This window comes from Orcinus orca, chromosome 12, assembly GCF_937001465.1.
Source record: "Orcinus orca chromosome 12, mOrcOrc1.1, whole genome shotgun sequence".
In the NCBI taxonomy this organism is placed as follows: domain Eukaryota; kingdom Metazoa; phylum Chordata; class Mammalia; order Artiodactyla; family Delphinidae; genus Orcinus; species Orcinus orca.
This window is the reverse complement of record NC_064570.1, coordinates 119,058-131,727: the sequence shown is the minus strand read 5'-3', so window position 1 is coordinate 131,727 and position 12,670 is coordinate 119,058. Positions and strand designations below refer to the sequence as shown.

Sequence of the window (12,670 nt, the reverse complement as noted above, 5' to 3'; positions counted from 1 at the left end):
TCCCCCACCAGACACCCGGGGTGTGCGCTCGGACAGGAGAGAGCGAGGGAGGGCCAAACCCAGCCCGCGCCCGCCCCCGACACAGCCACGCTCAGTCGCTCACACATTGTCTGTGGACGCGTTCACATCCCAGCCACAAAACCGGGTGGTTGTGATAGATGCTCTCTGCCCTTCCCAGACAGCTGGCCAGCAGCCCTGGGCGTGAACCTGAGAGCTGGTTGGTGGGCACGGACGCTCAGGGTCAGAGGAGGGGTCCGTGTGTACATGCCTGGCATAGTTCACAGCTGCCCAGCTTTAGAATCTGAGCTATTCACATTTGGGTTTTCGTCCCTCTCCTGTTTTTGTCTTGAATCATAAGCAGATGTTACAACTTCTTACTGCTTCTTACTACAAACATTCAGGTATTAAGACTTCAGCACTCTGGCTTTGAAACTGTCTCTAGCCTCTGTTCTCCCCTTTCCAGGCCACTCACACCCCAGGGTAGATTAAAGATTTTGACGCTCAGAATCTGCACTTTTCCAAGTAGGCTGGCCTTCCAGGCCCTCTGATTCTGTCTGCCCTGGTGCCTGTCTTGCAGTCCAGCCCCCGTGAAGCAGGGGGCTGCTTTCCATGCCCACCAAGACCCAGCGCTCACCACCAAGGTGACTTCTTTCCTTCTGCAAATACCTGTAGTTACTCCTGGTTACCTGTACTTGCTGATAACACATAAATACCTGTAGTTACTCCTGGTTACCTGTTTTTGGCAATTACACAGGTGATGTGTGATCCCTCTTCCAGTGTTGCAGGATCTGCTTCAGAACCGTGTTCTTCCTTTTCTCAGCGTGGGTCTCTTACTGTAACGCTGCTCTTGGATACGTATCCCCTTTCTCATGTCGTTCAGACTGTTCTTAAACTCCTTGGCTTGTGGCTTCTTCAAGAGTGGGGACTCCGCTTTATTCATCTTTGTGTATTCTCTGGTACCTATGCTTCTGAGTAACTTAGCAGGTACTCAGCTAGTATTTGTTCAAATGAATTGAGATACATCCTTCCTGGGGAAGAGTAGGGGGCGGGCCGAGTGTTTATAACTTCCATGGAGCCCCCTTGTGTGTCGTATGTACTCAAATAATTGTCAGTTTGCTTAATGTTTGTATAAACCGCTGTGATGTTGGTAGATGTCCTTTTTATCTTCATGAATAAGAGCCTTTCACATAAAATGTGTTCTTCTACAGCAGAAACGGACCTCAGACGTAATTTCAGTTTCACCTTTCTTTTTCTACAGCAATGTGATTTCTTTTACAAACCCCATCCCATTGGTTGCGGTATATATTCCGGGGTTGAGCGGGTGGGCACCCCCCGAGACACTGTGCCAACTCGCTCTACCAGTGGGGGCCGGGCTCCCCCGCCCCGCTGCCCCCGTGCCTGCTCACCTCCCACATCAGCCGGGCAGCAAAGCTCTGACACCTTGCACAGAGTTTCTTCCCCAGACCCCACCTGCCAGAGGCGGAGCTCGCTGGCTGCCTGGCAGTCCCCCTGCGGGCTCTGAGCTCCACTCGCCCGAGGCGCCTCCCCTTCCTGCCCCACGCCTGCCCCTTCCTCTTGCTCACTCTTCACACGTGGGGCACATTGGAGGTCTTTCAGGTTCTCCGGGGGTGAGGCTTTTGAAAGTGAGAGGTCGGAACTTGGCAGTTTTGCCCTTTCCTGTCCCCATGTATTGATGGCACAGAGGCTTAGGTGACTGAAGGCCTTAAGGAAGAACGGGAAGAAGGGTGGAGTTATGGTTACAATTACCTTACTACATTTTTTGGTAAAGATTAGCCTTTTACCATTCTTTCAGTCCCTTTCTGCAGTTTTGTACTTGTAAACATAATGGCAGACCTCATGGTGGTCGTGGACCCTGGAGCCACCTTCCTTCTGACTGGATCACTCGAGGCTGCAAGAGCTGCCTGAGATGAGGTGACGGGGCGGGGGAGATGAGTGCAGCTTCGAAGCCATAGGACGTCTGCATGTGTTCAGGTGGCTCTGAGTCTGGAGAGGGGTCAGGACCAAGGAGGCGGTCTGGAGTGGACATTGCGGGTGGTAACACTGTGGGAATAGCAGGCTTCATCCTGCCAGCCGTACGTGGGCTGTGCTGCTCCCATAGGTATTTCCTCTGTCACATAGTTTTTCGTGAAGGAAAACTTGACTTCAGACCAAGCTGCATGTTCTCTTCTTTCCTCTGTTCTTGGGTCCTTTCTGTGAGCCACAAAGCACTCTAGTAGGAATTGTTTTTCCTGTTTGTTACCTGTGGTCATCCATTCTGAACCTTAGGTGTAGGTCAGGATGGAGTTGGAAGTTAGGAGTGTGTTCAGAGGCTGTCTCCTCATGCCCTGCACCTGCGGGGGCTGCAGATCAGAAGGTTATGGTTGGCAGGCCTGTCAGTCCTGCCGGACCCAGCACGCCCGAGAAAGCCACTGACTTTGGCCAGGTGGAGATTTTGTTTCTATGTGTGGTGAGTTCAGAAAACCTGCAGTTGTTCCACAGGGTATTGTGGGTATTTTAGTGATGTTACAGGGTGCTGCAGCTGGCCCAATCCTATGACAGGCGGCCCTTGACAGTTTCTCACTTATTTCATTTTACTCTCTTCCGCTTTTGTTCCTTGCAAGTGTCCATTTAAATTCTAGGAGTGCATCTCAACACAGATTACTTTTGCCTGGATTAAAGATGTGGCGTAAAAACGACATTGGATAAGAACGTGTACAGGAGAAATGGAATTTTCATCTCGCTTGCTGAGGGCAGGAGCCGTGTAACGACTGCCCACGCAGGCCTCAATGTTACCCTCGGGGCAGCACCTGTCGTCTCGTGGTGACCCTGTGTTCGCGAGAAAGAAGAGCTTTCTGGGTGCACTACTGCTGGTGCCTCGTTAAACGGTGCCCTGCCTCTGATTTCTTTTTCCCTCTAAGGTAGGATCAGAAGGTGGTAGGCTTCCCCACACAGCCTTCACATGTCACTTATTTACATGTAAATCCAGCAGCTGTTTTTAAAGTACCCACTGTGTGGACAGCCCTCCTGCAGTGACCCACCTGACACGCTTACCCCTGCTGTGTTCTCACAGGCTTATCTGTGTGTCAGACAGATGCACTCGTGTTATCCTCCACTTACAGATGAGTGGCTCTCCAGGGCCTACCAGGTAGTGTCGGCATCCTCCGTACAGACGCAGAGCCCTGCTCCTGTGGTTCCCGTCTTCTCCCCCGACACACTCATCACGAGTCACGTGCTTGACTCCCTGTCTCCTGCCTATTGGCTCGCGTCTCTCCCCGTCCTGGGGGTTGGAGCTGACTCTGGTACCTGGCCCGTGGTTGTGTGGGTGATGTGTAGGTGCCAGCCACCGGCCCCGCTGCCTCAGGCGGCCTCCTGCCCCTGAGCAGCATCATGTCTTGATTCACGGCAGGAGGGAGTGCTGGACAGAGATGGGAGGGTTGGAAGGTAAAGTTGGGAAGCTGCTAGGGGCTCTGGGGGACTGTTAGTATTGGATTCGAGCCCTGTGCCACCCCTGTTGGACGCGGAGAGTCTGGGGGTCACAGGTAAGTTACTCAGCGCAACATGAGAAGCCTCCAGGGGAGGGTCTCAGCAGACGGCCCCATTTTCGGTGGTCTCTGCCCTCAGGAGCCATCTTTAACAAGCTCTCCTGGAAGCCGCGGGACCCCTGTGTGACTCAGGAGGGCTGAGGAGCAGCCGGCTGTTAGGAAAAGCCGGACCAGCCCCTCGTGCGCCTGCCCCGCAAGGTTCAGGCGGCCTCCTTGGGCTTGTGTTGTACAGTTGTGCCTGCCTGTAGCCACAGAGAACTTAGGTGCAGAACCTCCTGAGTCCAACCGGCCTTTCAGACCAGAGGAGCTCAGAGTTTGCCTTTGCTTTGTTTTCTGGTGAGTGGTAACGAGTCTGCAGTGCTCTCCTTGCCGTGTCTGGCTTTCCACCTGGTTTTAGGACAGTCGCTCTGGTGAAGCAATGCCTGAAACGGAGCATCGGCTGACTAGGGGGTTTTGGCCTCCATGTATACATAACTGCTAATACCTTAGCGTATAAACACCACACAGTTGAGCTGTTTACTGTTAAAATATTGACTGTGAGGCTTTGCAGCGTTAGAACTGGTCTTTCTGGTTTCTGTGTCCGCATTAGATGCTCCATCACCTCAGCAGGAAGCGCTCAGGGCTCGGCTCCTCCTTGTCTTCATTCCAAAGCACCTTGAATCCTGTTTCCAAAATACGGCGGCTTTTATTTATGACTTTTATTGGTAAGGCCATACCTTAGCCACATGGAATTAGTCCGTGCTCACCAGCGACTCCGAGTCTGGATTCAGGGTCAGCCTTCTGCCACACTGACTTGTTCCCTAAATTCCAGTTCTTTGGGGAAGAAGAAGAGTTGCTATGTGACTTTCTCTGTTGCTGGAAGATACCCTCAGATTTTGATTCTGCAACCTGTGAAAATCTTCGGCTCTTTCAACACAACCAGCTGTTTATTTTTTGGAATACAGACTTGGTTTAACATTTGAAAACTGGTGTGATTCACTTCGTTAGTACCACGCATGTTGCAGAGAAAGTATTCGGTTGAATTCAGTACCTGTTTGTCGTAAAAAGTCTCGGCAGACCAGGACTGGAAGGGAATTTCCTTAATCCAACAAAGAGTATCTACAACAGAAATCAGACCTGATGGTAAAACAGTGGAAGTTTTTCCACTCTGGTAGGAGTGAGTCAGGGGTGCCTTCTTTCACCACTTCCCTTACACTGGAAGAAAAGAATAAAACTGTCATTATTGACAGGTGGCGTGATTGTGTATATGGAAAATCCAGATCTACAGGGCAACCATTAGAATTACTAAGCAAATTTAACAGGGGCTGGTGCAGAGTCAACATACACAATCCAGGTATATTCTACAGAAACAATAACAAGTAAAAATAGCCCCCGCATTTTTTGTGTTTACACTAACATCAAAGAAAAATATGAAGTACTTAGGGAAAATCAACAGCTGGGCCAGGTCTCCACACTGGCAACCATAAAGCATTGCTGACAGGATGTGCTCCTGGGCTGGAGACAGGCTCACTGTTTAAAGATGCCCGTTGTCCTCAGCGTGGTTCATAGGCTCAGCATCCCCAGTCAGCCCCGCAGGCAGTGGCGTGTGACAGCCCGGAGGGGTGAATGGCCTGGGGAGACCCCAGCAGCGTCAGCCCGGGGAAGCCGGAGCCCGTGTGTGCACTTCACTTCCGGAGCCGGTTCCGTCAGCTCACTGGCGAGCAAGCCCGTTCCTGCTTTGAGGAGTCGGTTAGCGCTACCTCTGGGGACAGTGGGTGTGACAGGGAGGGGCAGAGGGGCTTCTGTGGTCCTGGTGGCATTTGCTTTGTGGCCCAGGTGTTGGTTGCCTGGTTTGTTTGAGAATTCAAGTGGCGCACATAGGATCTGTGCTTTGCGGAGTGGTATACTTCATTTAAACTTTAAGACAGACAGACAGGTGTCGAAGAGATGAGCAGAAACTGACTCCATTACTGGAAAATGTGCTTCGTGAGAGAACTGCCCCCAATACTCAGAAAATACGCAGCCTCTGCGTCAGTTCACCTGACCTTGAGCAGCCATGGTGGGTGCCCTGACCTGGGGCTGAGACCTGCCCCGACCCGTGCGGCCTGCAGTGCAGCCTCGGGGCTGGGCGCTTTGCAAAGGGGAATGCGGGAGGTGGAGAAGGTCCAGCGGTGGGCAGGCGGGAAGGTGCCGACTGACACTGCCACTCAGGCCCCCGAGTGGGGTGGTGCCTCTGAGAAATGGAGCATTTGATCTTACTGCACTTAAATTCAAACCTCACCCAGGGCCCCAGCTGCTGGTGTGGACAGTGCGGCTCTAGACAGACAGTACCCCGTGTGCGTGGGTGCACAGGGTGAGGGCTCGACGACTGAAATCAGGGAGACGGTGGAAGGTGCTGATGACAGCGAGGGGCAGATAGCCTGGTGAGGGCGCGGGCAGAGAGACCTGAGGGTCACGACCACGCTTCTCTCAATAAGGGAGGTGAGACCTGACTTAAAAAGGGCATGAACATCTGTCACTTTTCCTGGTTTACTTCAATTTTGTAAACTATGTGAGATACATAATGACATTTAAAATCGCTGCTGTTTACTTTGAGCAACACAGATCCACCCGATGCCGACAGACTGAGTTGAACTTGCCTTGTTAACAAAACCCCGTGGACAGTTGCTGCCTGTCAGTTCACTGTGTGTGGTCAGCACAGGCCACAAATTCCAGAAACACGAGCGATTGAAGGCGAAGGGCGTCTCTGCAGGTTCTCACCAAACGGAGCCCCTGCTGTGTCCAAGAACAGGAAGGAGGTTTGACAGCAGAATAAATATTTTGTATGGGTGTGACCTTAATTTGTAAGAAGTAACAGACCATCAACCCTATGCAGTAATAAGCCATTTTATTCTTAAATGATAGACATTCGTGTAAAACATATCTAATAATGTTCACAGAACTCAGTGTGATTTTTAAAAATGCGGTGACTCATCAGTGTCTAAAATGACCCTGTCTTGGCTTCTCTTTCTTTGCCTTTGCTTTTAAAGAAAGTTTCCCAGTAGGCCCGAGGCTGCAATCCTGTCACCTTCCTGGCAGGTCAGAGCTTTGGCCTTTGCAGCTCCAAGGGTGTCTCTGTGTGCGGAGCACGTCGCACCCCGAGGGCGCAGCGCCTCTGGTTCTCTGCCCGAGTGGCGGCTGCCTCCTCACCTTCTCTGTGCGTCTTGTCTCCACAGCTCGACCACGTCGACCCCAGGGCCGTGCAGCTGGGTACCCTCCTGGTCCGCGGCCTCACCACCCTGGTGCTGGTTAACAGTGCCTGCGGCTTCCCCTGGAAAACGTCGGACTTCATGCCCTGGAATTTGTTTGACGGGAAGCTGTTTCATCAGAAGTACCTGCAGTCTGAGAAAGGGTACACAGCAGAGGCGCTTGTGGAACAACACGTGAGTTCACAGTTTTCTTTACGCTTAGAAAAAGTAGGTTTGAAATCAGTTGCTCAAATGCATCACGAAAACTCAGAGTCCTCGGCTGGAGGTCAAAAGGGTCCGCAGCACTTTCTGTCCTCACGGTCATTTTACTTTAGGAACAGACCCCAGAAGTCCGCTCTGAGGAGCCGCAGATCCCAGGCTTTGAAATTGACCCAGAAGTCCGTGAGGCTGCTGGTGCCGGTGGTCTCCTCCGCTGTGGTTGTGCCTCAGGCCTCAGGGTCAGCGTTGCTGAAGCTTCTGCCAGAACCTGTGAGGAGGCGGGCGAGCAGCGTCCTGCCCAGTCTCACACATTTTGAATTTTCGAGTGCTTTCGCTGCTTTTCCCCTTTTTGAGTTAAGAATGCACGTTCCCTGCAGAGCTGCCTCTGCAGACATCAGACTAATTCAATAGGAGCGGTGATGATTTGTTACTTGAAAATATTCCCTGAAGGCTGACAGTTTAGTTGGGGTCATTGGCTGCTGTTCTGGCTTTGTAAGTACAATTGCTACACGGTTCCTGGAAGATTTCCAAGTCGGGCCCCGGCCAAGCTCATTTGGAACGTGTGTTAATACCCACAGGACCCTGTGATCAGCGAGAGCTGACTGTCTATGACAGGTCAGCGCTCCACGCCTTCACATCAGATGGAAAACAGTACTGACTGATGTGCCGGTAGTGCTGCTTCACACACAGACACAGTCCAGGGCGTCATAGGAATGTAAGTGTTCAGAATTTAGAAGCAGCCACAGTTATGTAGTCAACAAAAGCAGAGTACTGACAAAAATGTCCTGTAAGTGTGGCCTTAGTACCGAATCAGTGAAAGGTAACAGTAGGCCGGGCTCATGGCCTGCACATCACCCATCACGGACCCCTCCCTCCTTTCCTTCCTAATGTCTTGACCAAGTACAAAATGATTACAGGTTCACACTCACTGCTTTAAAACAAGTTAGGGCAGATAGGATCGAATATTCAATAGTACAGATGAGGCTGGAAGGGAAGGTCGCATGTTAATTTGTTGTCTGTGGCCTTGCTCTTTCCACTTACTGTCTTACAACCAAGAGGAACTGAGGTGATAACACATTACCGGCATGGATGTTTTAGGTATGATTGTGTGTTAGGGCCATAGATGTCACAGTAGAACTTGAAGGCCCTTTTGGAAATGCTTGTATAACCTACAGGGGACAGAGAAGGTGTAGCTGCCACTGTCGCCATTCCAGGGCATGCAGGAGAAGATCAGTTTCTAAGAACATCTTGCTGAGTTGCAGTGTGGAAGGGAAACTGCAGCCACGCTCGCCCACACCACTGCAGTGTCCTTGGGCACAGTGTACTGTATAGTTGCACTCACGTAGTTGCGTCTCCCGAGTGCCTGCCTGTGTCTGACACTGCTCCGCCCCATCTGGTGTGTTTGCAGAGGTCCTGGCTCACCAGATTCCATGCCCTGAAGTCAGTCGTGTGCAAGGCCTGCATGAAGGAGAACAGACCCATCGTCAGCAGGCGGCACTGGCGTTCACACCACTCAGGTGGGTCCCAGCCTCTCGGTCCCGGGAGGGGCCCCACTGCCACGTGCAGCTGCAAGGAGAGGCTGATAAAATTAGAAGAAGAAACAAAATTAAGATGATAGTGTGCTGCTGAGCGGTTTAAGTTCTGGTCCCCTTAGGAGGGAGTTTTTAAAGGGTTCATGTGCTGAGAGTTAAGGACCCTCCTCTGGGGCTCAGCCTCCTTTCCAGGAGGCCCTGAAGTACACACGCCGCTGGGCTGGTGGGCCTTTATTTGACAGAGGTTTGGACTTATTTTTTCTCATGATAAAAGTACATGAGAAAACACTTAGAATATAAAGAAAATAATTAAAAATGAAACCCAAATAACCTTTAATTCTGTCTCCTGAAGGTAACAGATGATGACAGATGTTTTCCTGTGTTTTTGTCTCATTATGATTATACTCTGCATGCTTGTGTGCTCTGTTCTCCTCGGCACTTGACTTCCAGCGTGATCATGGTCACGGTGGTCAGGCTCCCCTTAAACAGAAGCCCCACCACCACACGCACTGCCTTTGCGTCGTAGCCCCCCGCCTCAAGCTTCCGTTTTTTCTCGTTATACTTGATGCTTTTCTGTTTGTTGTTTCCTTAGGATAGAGTTCCGTTGTTCACAGAATTATAGATCCAAACATAATTGGATTTTAGATAAATGTTGCCAACTTGTTTTCTAAAAACACACGGTCACTTCACACCTTCACCAGAGGGATTAAGAGTTCCTGTTTCATGCGTTCTTGACACCACTTAAAAGTTTGTTTTTCTGACTGATTTGATAGATGAAAAAGCCTGTCTCCTTGATTGGGTGCTTCTTTGTTTATCAGTGAAGTCGGACACCTTGTTCAGTAGCTCATTGTGTTGAGTTCATTTTAATCACGTTCTCATGTCCTCGTTTGGGTAGGATCTATACCTGTAACTGTAGCAGCCCCATTTTTTCTTGATGGAATAGAGAATTACCCCAAATTCCTACTCCCCCAGACAGTCTTGACTTCTGCTCACACCAGCCCTGCACGTTTCGCTCCGAGAAACTTTGTGCCATGAGGTCGGTGAGGCCTCAGGTCGCGTCCAGCTGCTGCCGGTCAGTACTGTAAAGGGGCTTCCGGCCCCTCCCCACTCCTAATGGTGACAGAGTCCCTCCTGGCCTCGCCCCCTCTCCATCCTTTACCTTTCTCCAGCTGCCTGGAGATAGGCGGCGTTTGAGACCCCAGAGCAAAAGTTTATTCCTTGCAGAAGAAAGAGGCAGCGTTCTCTCTGTGTCCCCTGTCCCCCACATCTGTCGGCAGCATGTCACTCAGGCCGTCTGCCCTGTGAGCACCGCACCAGGATTCCTGTCACTAGTGAGATTGTTAGCAGAGCAGTGACAGGCTGGCTGCAGACATGCAGATGGCAGGATGCAGGCTTTGTCAGCTGCAGCAGTCACTGGGATTTGGATGCCTGAACCCCTTTCTGCATTTCAGAGTCTGACACTCAGGCTTCAGAGGACTGTACATGTGACGAGTTTTCTTGAAAGCCCTGAGACAGCCTGTGGTTTCACAGAGTTTAATGCTGCAGTATGGTCACTCCTAATACAGACAGGAAACTCTGTGATCTCTTTCTGGTGAAGTGTCCGTAAGATGGCAGACCTGGGTGATCCTGTCGAGTTACTCCAGATTATGGAAGAAACGGTTTCAGCAGATAATCATGAGTCAATTTACGTGATTTGGAAACTGCTCCTTTTTTCTGTCCTCGATGTCATCATTTTCTTCACAAATACAGCCTGATATTCTGTGGTTCACTCCCCTGGGCGCCGGTGGCTCGCCAACACCGCACAGGTTCTCAGTGGCAGAGCCCAACCCCTTGGCCCCAGCCCAGCGTCCTTCGGTCACCTGCACGCAGCCGCTGTCTCCTCCTCCCGGGACTTGCCGGTGCCTTTCAGGCCGCTCCCCGCCCTCGGCTGGCAACAGTGTGCGTGGAGGGCAGGGGCCTGGGGCTGAGCCAGTGCGGAGCCGCCTGCCCGTGTCCTCAGAGCGCTGGTTCGCCCCTGTGGCTGGTGCCGGGCAGGCTTGGCCTCCTTTCTTTATGGAATAGTGTGAGGTACCAAGGTAGTGTTTAGAATCCATTTAAATATGTACTTAGACTTGCTAGTACTGAATTCTAGTAGAGACAAACAGAAGAGAGCATCAGGGTTTAGGAATTTAGAAGAAGAATTTAGAGTGAGCCGATTGCGTGCCAATGAAGTTTGCGGGGAATTGGGAGGAGAGGGTGGCCTGGTCAGGCCCACCATGTCCCAGAGCCCCGCGTGCTGGTGGCCAGCAGTGCGGGCCTGGGCCTGTGGCCGCTGCCCAGGGCAGCTGCCCGAGGAGGCAGAAAGGAGAACTTACTGCCCTGCTTTGAGGGACCTGACAGGATAGCCTGCTTGTCCCCCCCACAGACTCTCCTGGGAACAGGTTTAAGTGCAGCCCTGAGCCAACCTGGCCGCGGTGCCATGGCCCCAGCATCTGCATTTTTCAGGGGCTTTCTCTGTGGTGGTAAGGACGTCAGAAGTTTGGGAGCTGCCAGCCCAGGGTCACCTTGCTCGACTCTTAAACACGACTGCCATTTGGAGTTCAGCGTCTGGTAGCTGCTGACGTGCTGATCATGTGTCCCCACAGGGCGGAGGGGCCGACAGGGATCCAGCGACCACAGGATGAGCTCTGGGTACAGCCGGTCTGGCCAAGGACAGCACTGGAGGGACCAGGGGCCAGGTAAGAGGCCGGCGGGATGGCGGCAGTGTTCCGGAGACTGCCTCGCAGCTGTTTTGGAAATATGTTGTATGTTTACAAGTAAATAAACAGATAAATGTACTGATAGATCTGATTGCTTTGCCTAGTGAAGTGGAGACGTAATTGCCGTGCTCGGTGCTAGCCTGCCTCTGCTCACCGCTTTATTCATTTTCTGTCAATTTATTCATCTGTTCAAGACCCAGTTTTTTGTAATTTACTCAAAGGAAGGCTCTTGTAAAGGCTACATATACATACACCCTTCTAATAAGAACACAAACACATTTTCTTACGTTCTATGACTTGTTCTATGACTTTTTTTTTTTTTTTTTTGCGGGCCTCTCACTGCTGTGGCCTCTCCCGTTGCGGAGCACAGGCTCCGGACGCACAGGCTCAGCGGCCATGGCTCACGGGCCCAGCCGCTCCGTGGCATGTGGGATCTTCCCGGACCGGGGCACGAACCCGTGTCCCCTGCATCGGCAGGCGGACTCTCAACCACTGTGCCACCAGGGAAGCCCTATGACTTGGTTTTATACGTAAGAGTCTTAACAGTGTGATCTGGGAAGTAAGATGAATCCTTTGCTTCTTATGTGTGTAATACAGATACCTGGTTTGAACGCATAAAGATGAATTTAGTACGTTGTGGCCACGTGGACTCCGAGCCAGGCTGTGTGTGGACTGCTCGTCCCGCGGTGGCCTGTGGGGGGCTGAGTTCTTCCCGCTGGTTCTTGGTAGAATCTGCACTTACCTAATGTTAGGAGTCTGTTGTACGGTTCCGTGAGGCCAGAGTTTATGATGACTGTTCCGGAAATGCCCATCCCTGTGGGGAGAGGAAAGCTTCCCAGAGTTAGACTCACAGTTGCTACAGCTGTTCCTTTGAGCTTACTTCACCTGCAGTCTCTGCCCTCACAAATGACGCCACCCACTGTCACTTGAAGCTTCCAGGTGGGCTGGTTGAACAAAGTGAGTAAAGTTCCATCTTCTTAGAGTCCCTGGTCCATTGGTGGGACGGGGTTACTTCCGCCCAGTGCCAGCTAAGTCATCTGAACGATCACGTAGTGCCGTGTCACTGAGCAGGGAAAATACCTCCTTTCCATGACTTCACAGCGAGAAGGTGCTGAGGTTGACTCAGTTGCAGACAGGCCACCCGGAAAACCATAGGCAGGTCTGTGTACGCTCTGGAATCCGAAGGTGATAGCAGTGCTGTGGACTCATGGCCGAGGGCGCAGCCCCTCACTGGGCTGGGGGGCTGTCCATCCGTCACACCTGCGTCGTGCACAGGGACATGCTGCCGATGGCACTCATCCGTCAGCCCCATCCCCCTCTAGCTGGGCAGTGGGACTGCTTGGAAACAGGCAGAATTTCAGCTTCTGACTCTTGAGAACGATGGGCCTTCCTCAGGGGAACCAGCGGGAAGGTGTTTCTGAGATAAGGAGGAC

At 51.8% G+C, this 12,670-nt stretch overlaps 1 protein-coding gene across 11 annotated transcripts in view; it reads left to right on the top strand.

Moving 5' to 3' along the window:
• FAM120B (family with sequence similarity 120B) overlaps nt 1-12,670 on the top strand; it is an 89,334-nt gene that overhangs the window by 45,331 nt on the left and 31,333 nt on the right. For all 11 annotated transcript variants that reach the window (XM_049695120.1, XM_049695118.1, XM_049695124.1 and 8 more), the window contains 3 exons: nt 6,737-6,943; nt 8,376-8,484; nt 11,124-11,216. In XM_049695120.1, the coding sequence (XP_049551077.1) occupies nt 6,737-6,943; nt 8,376-8,484; nt 11,124-11,216 (409 nt within the window). The remainder of the gene's footprint in view (nt 1-6,736; nt 6,944-8,375; nt 8,485-11,123; nt 11,217-12,670) is intronic.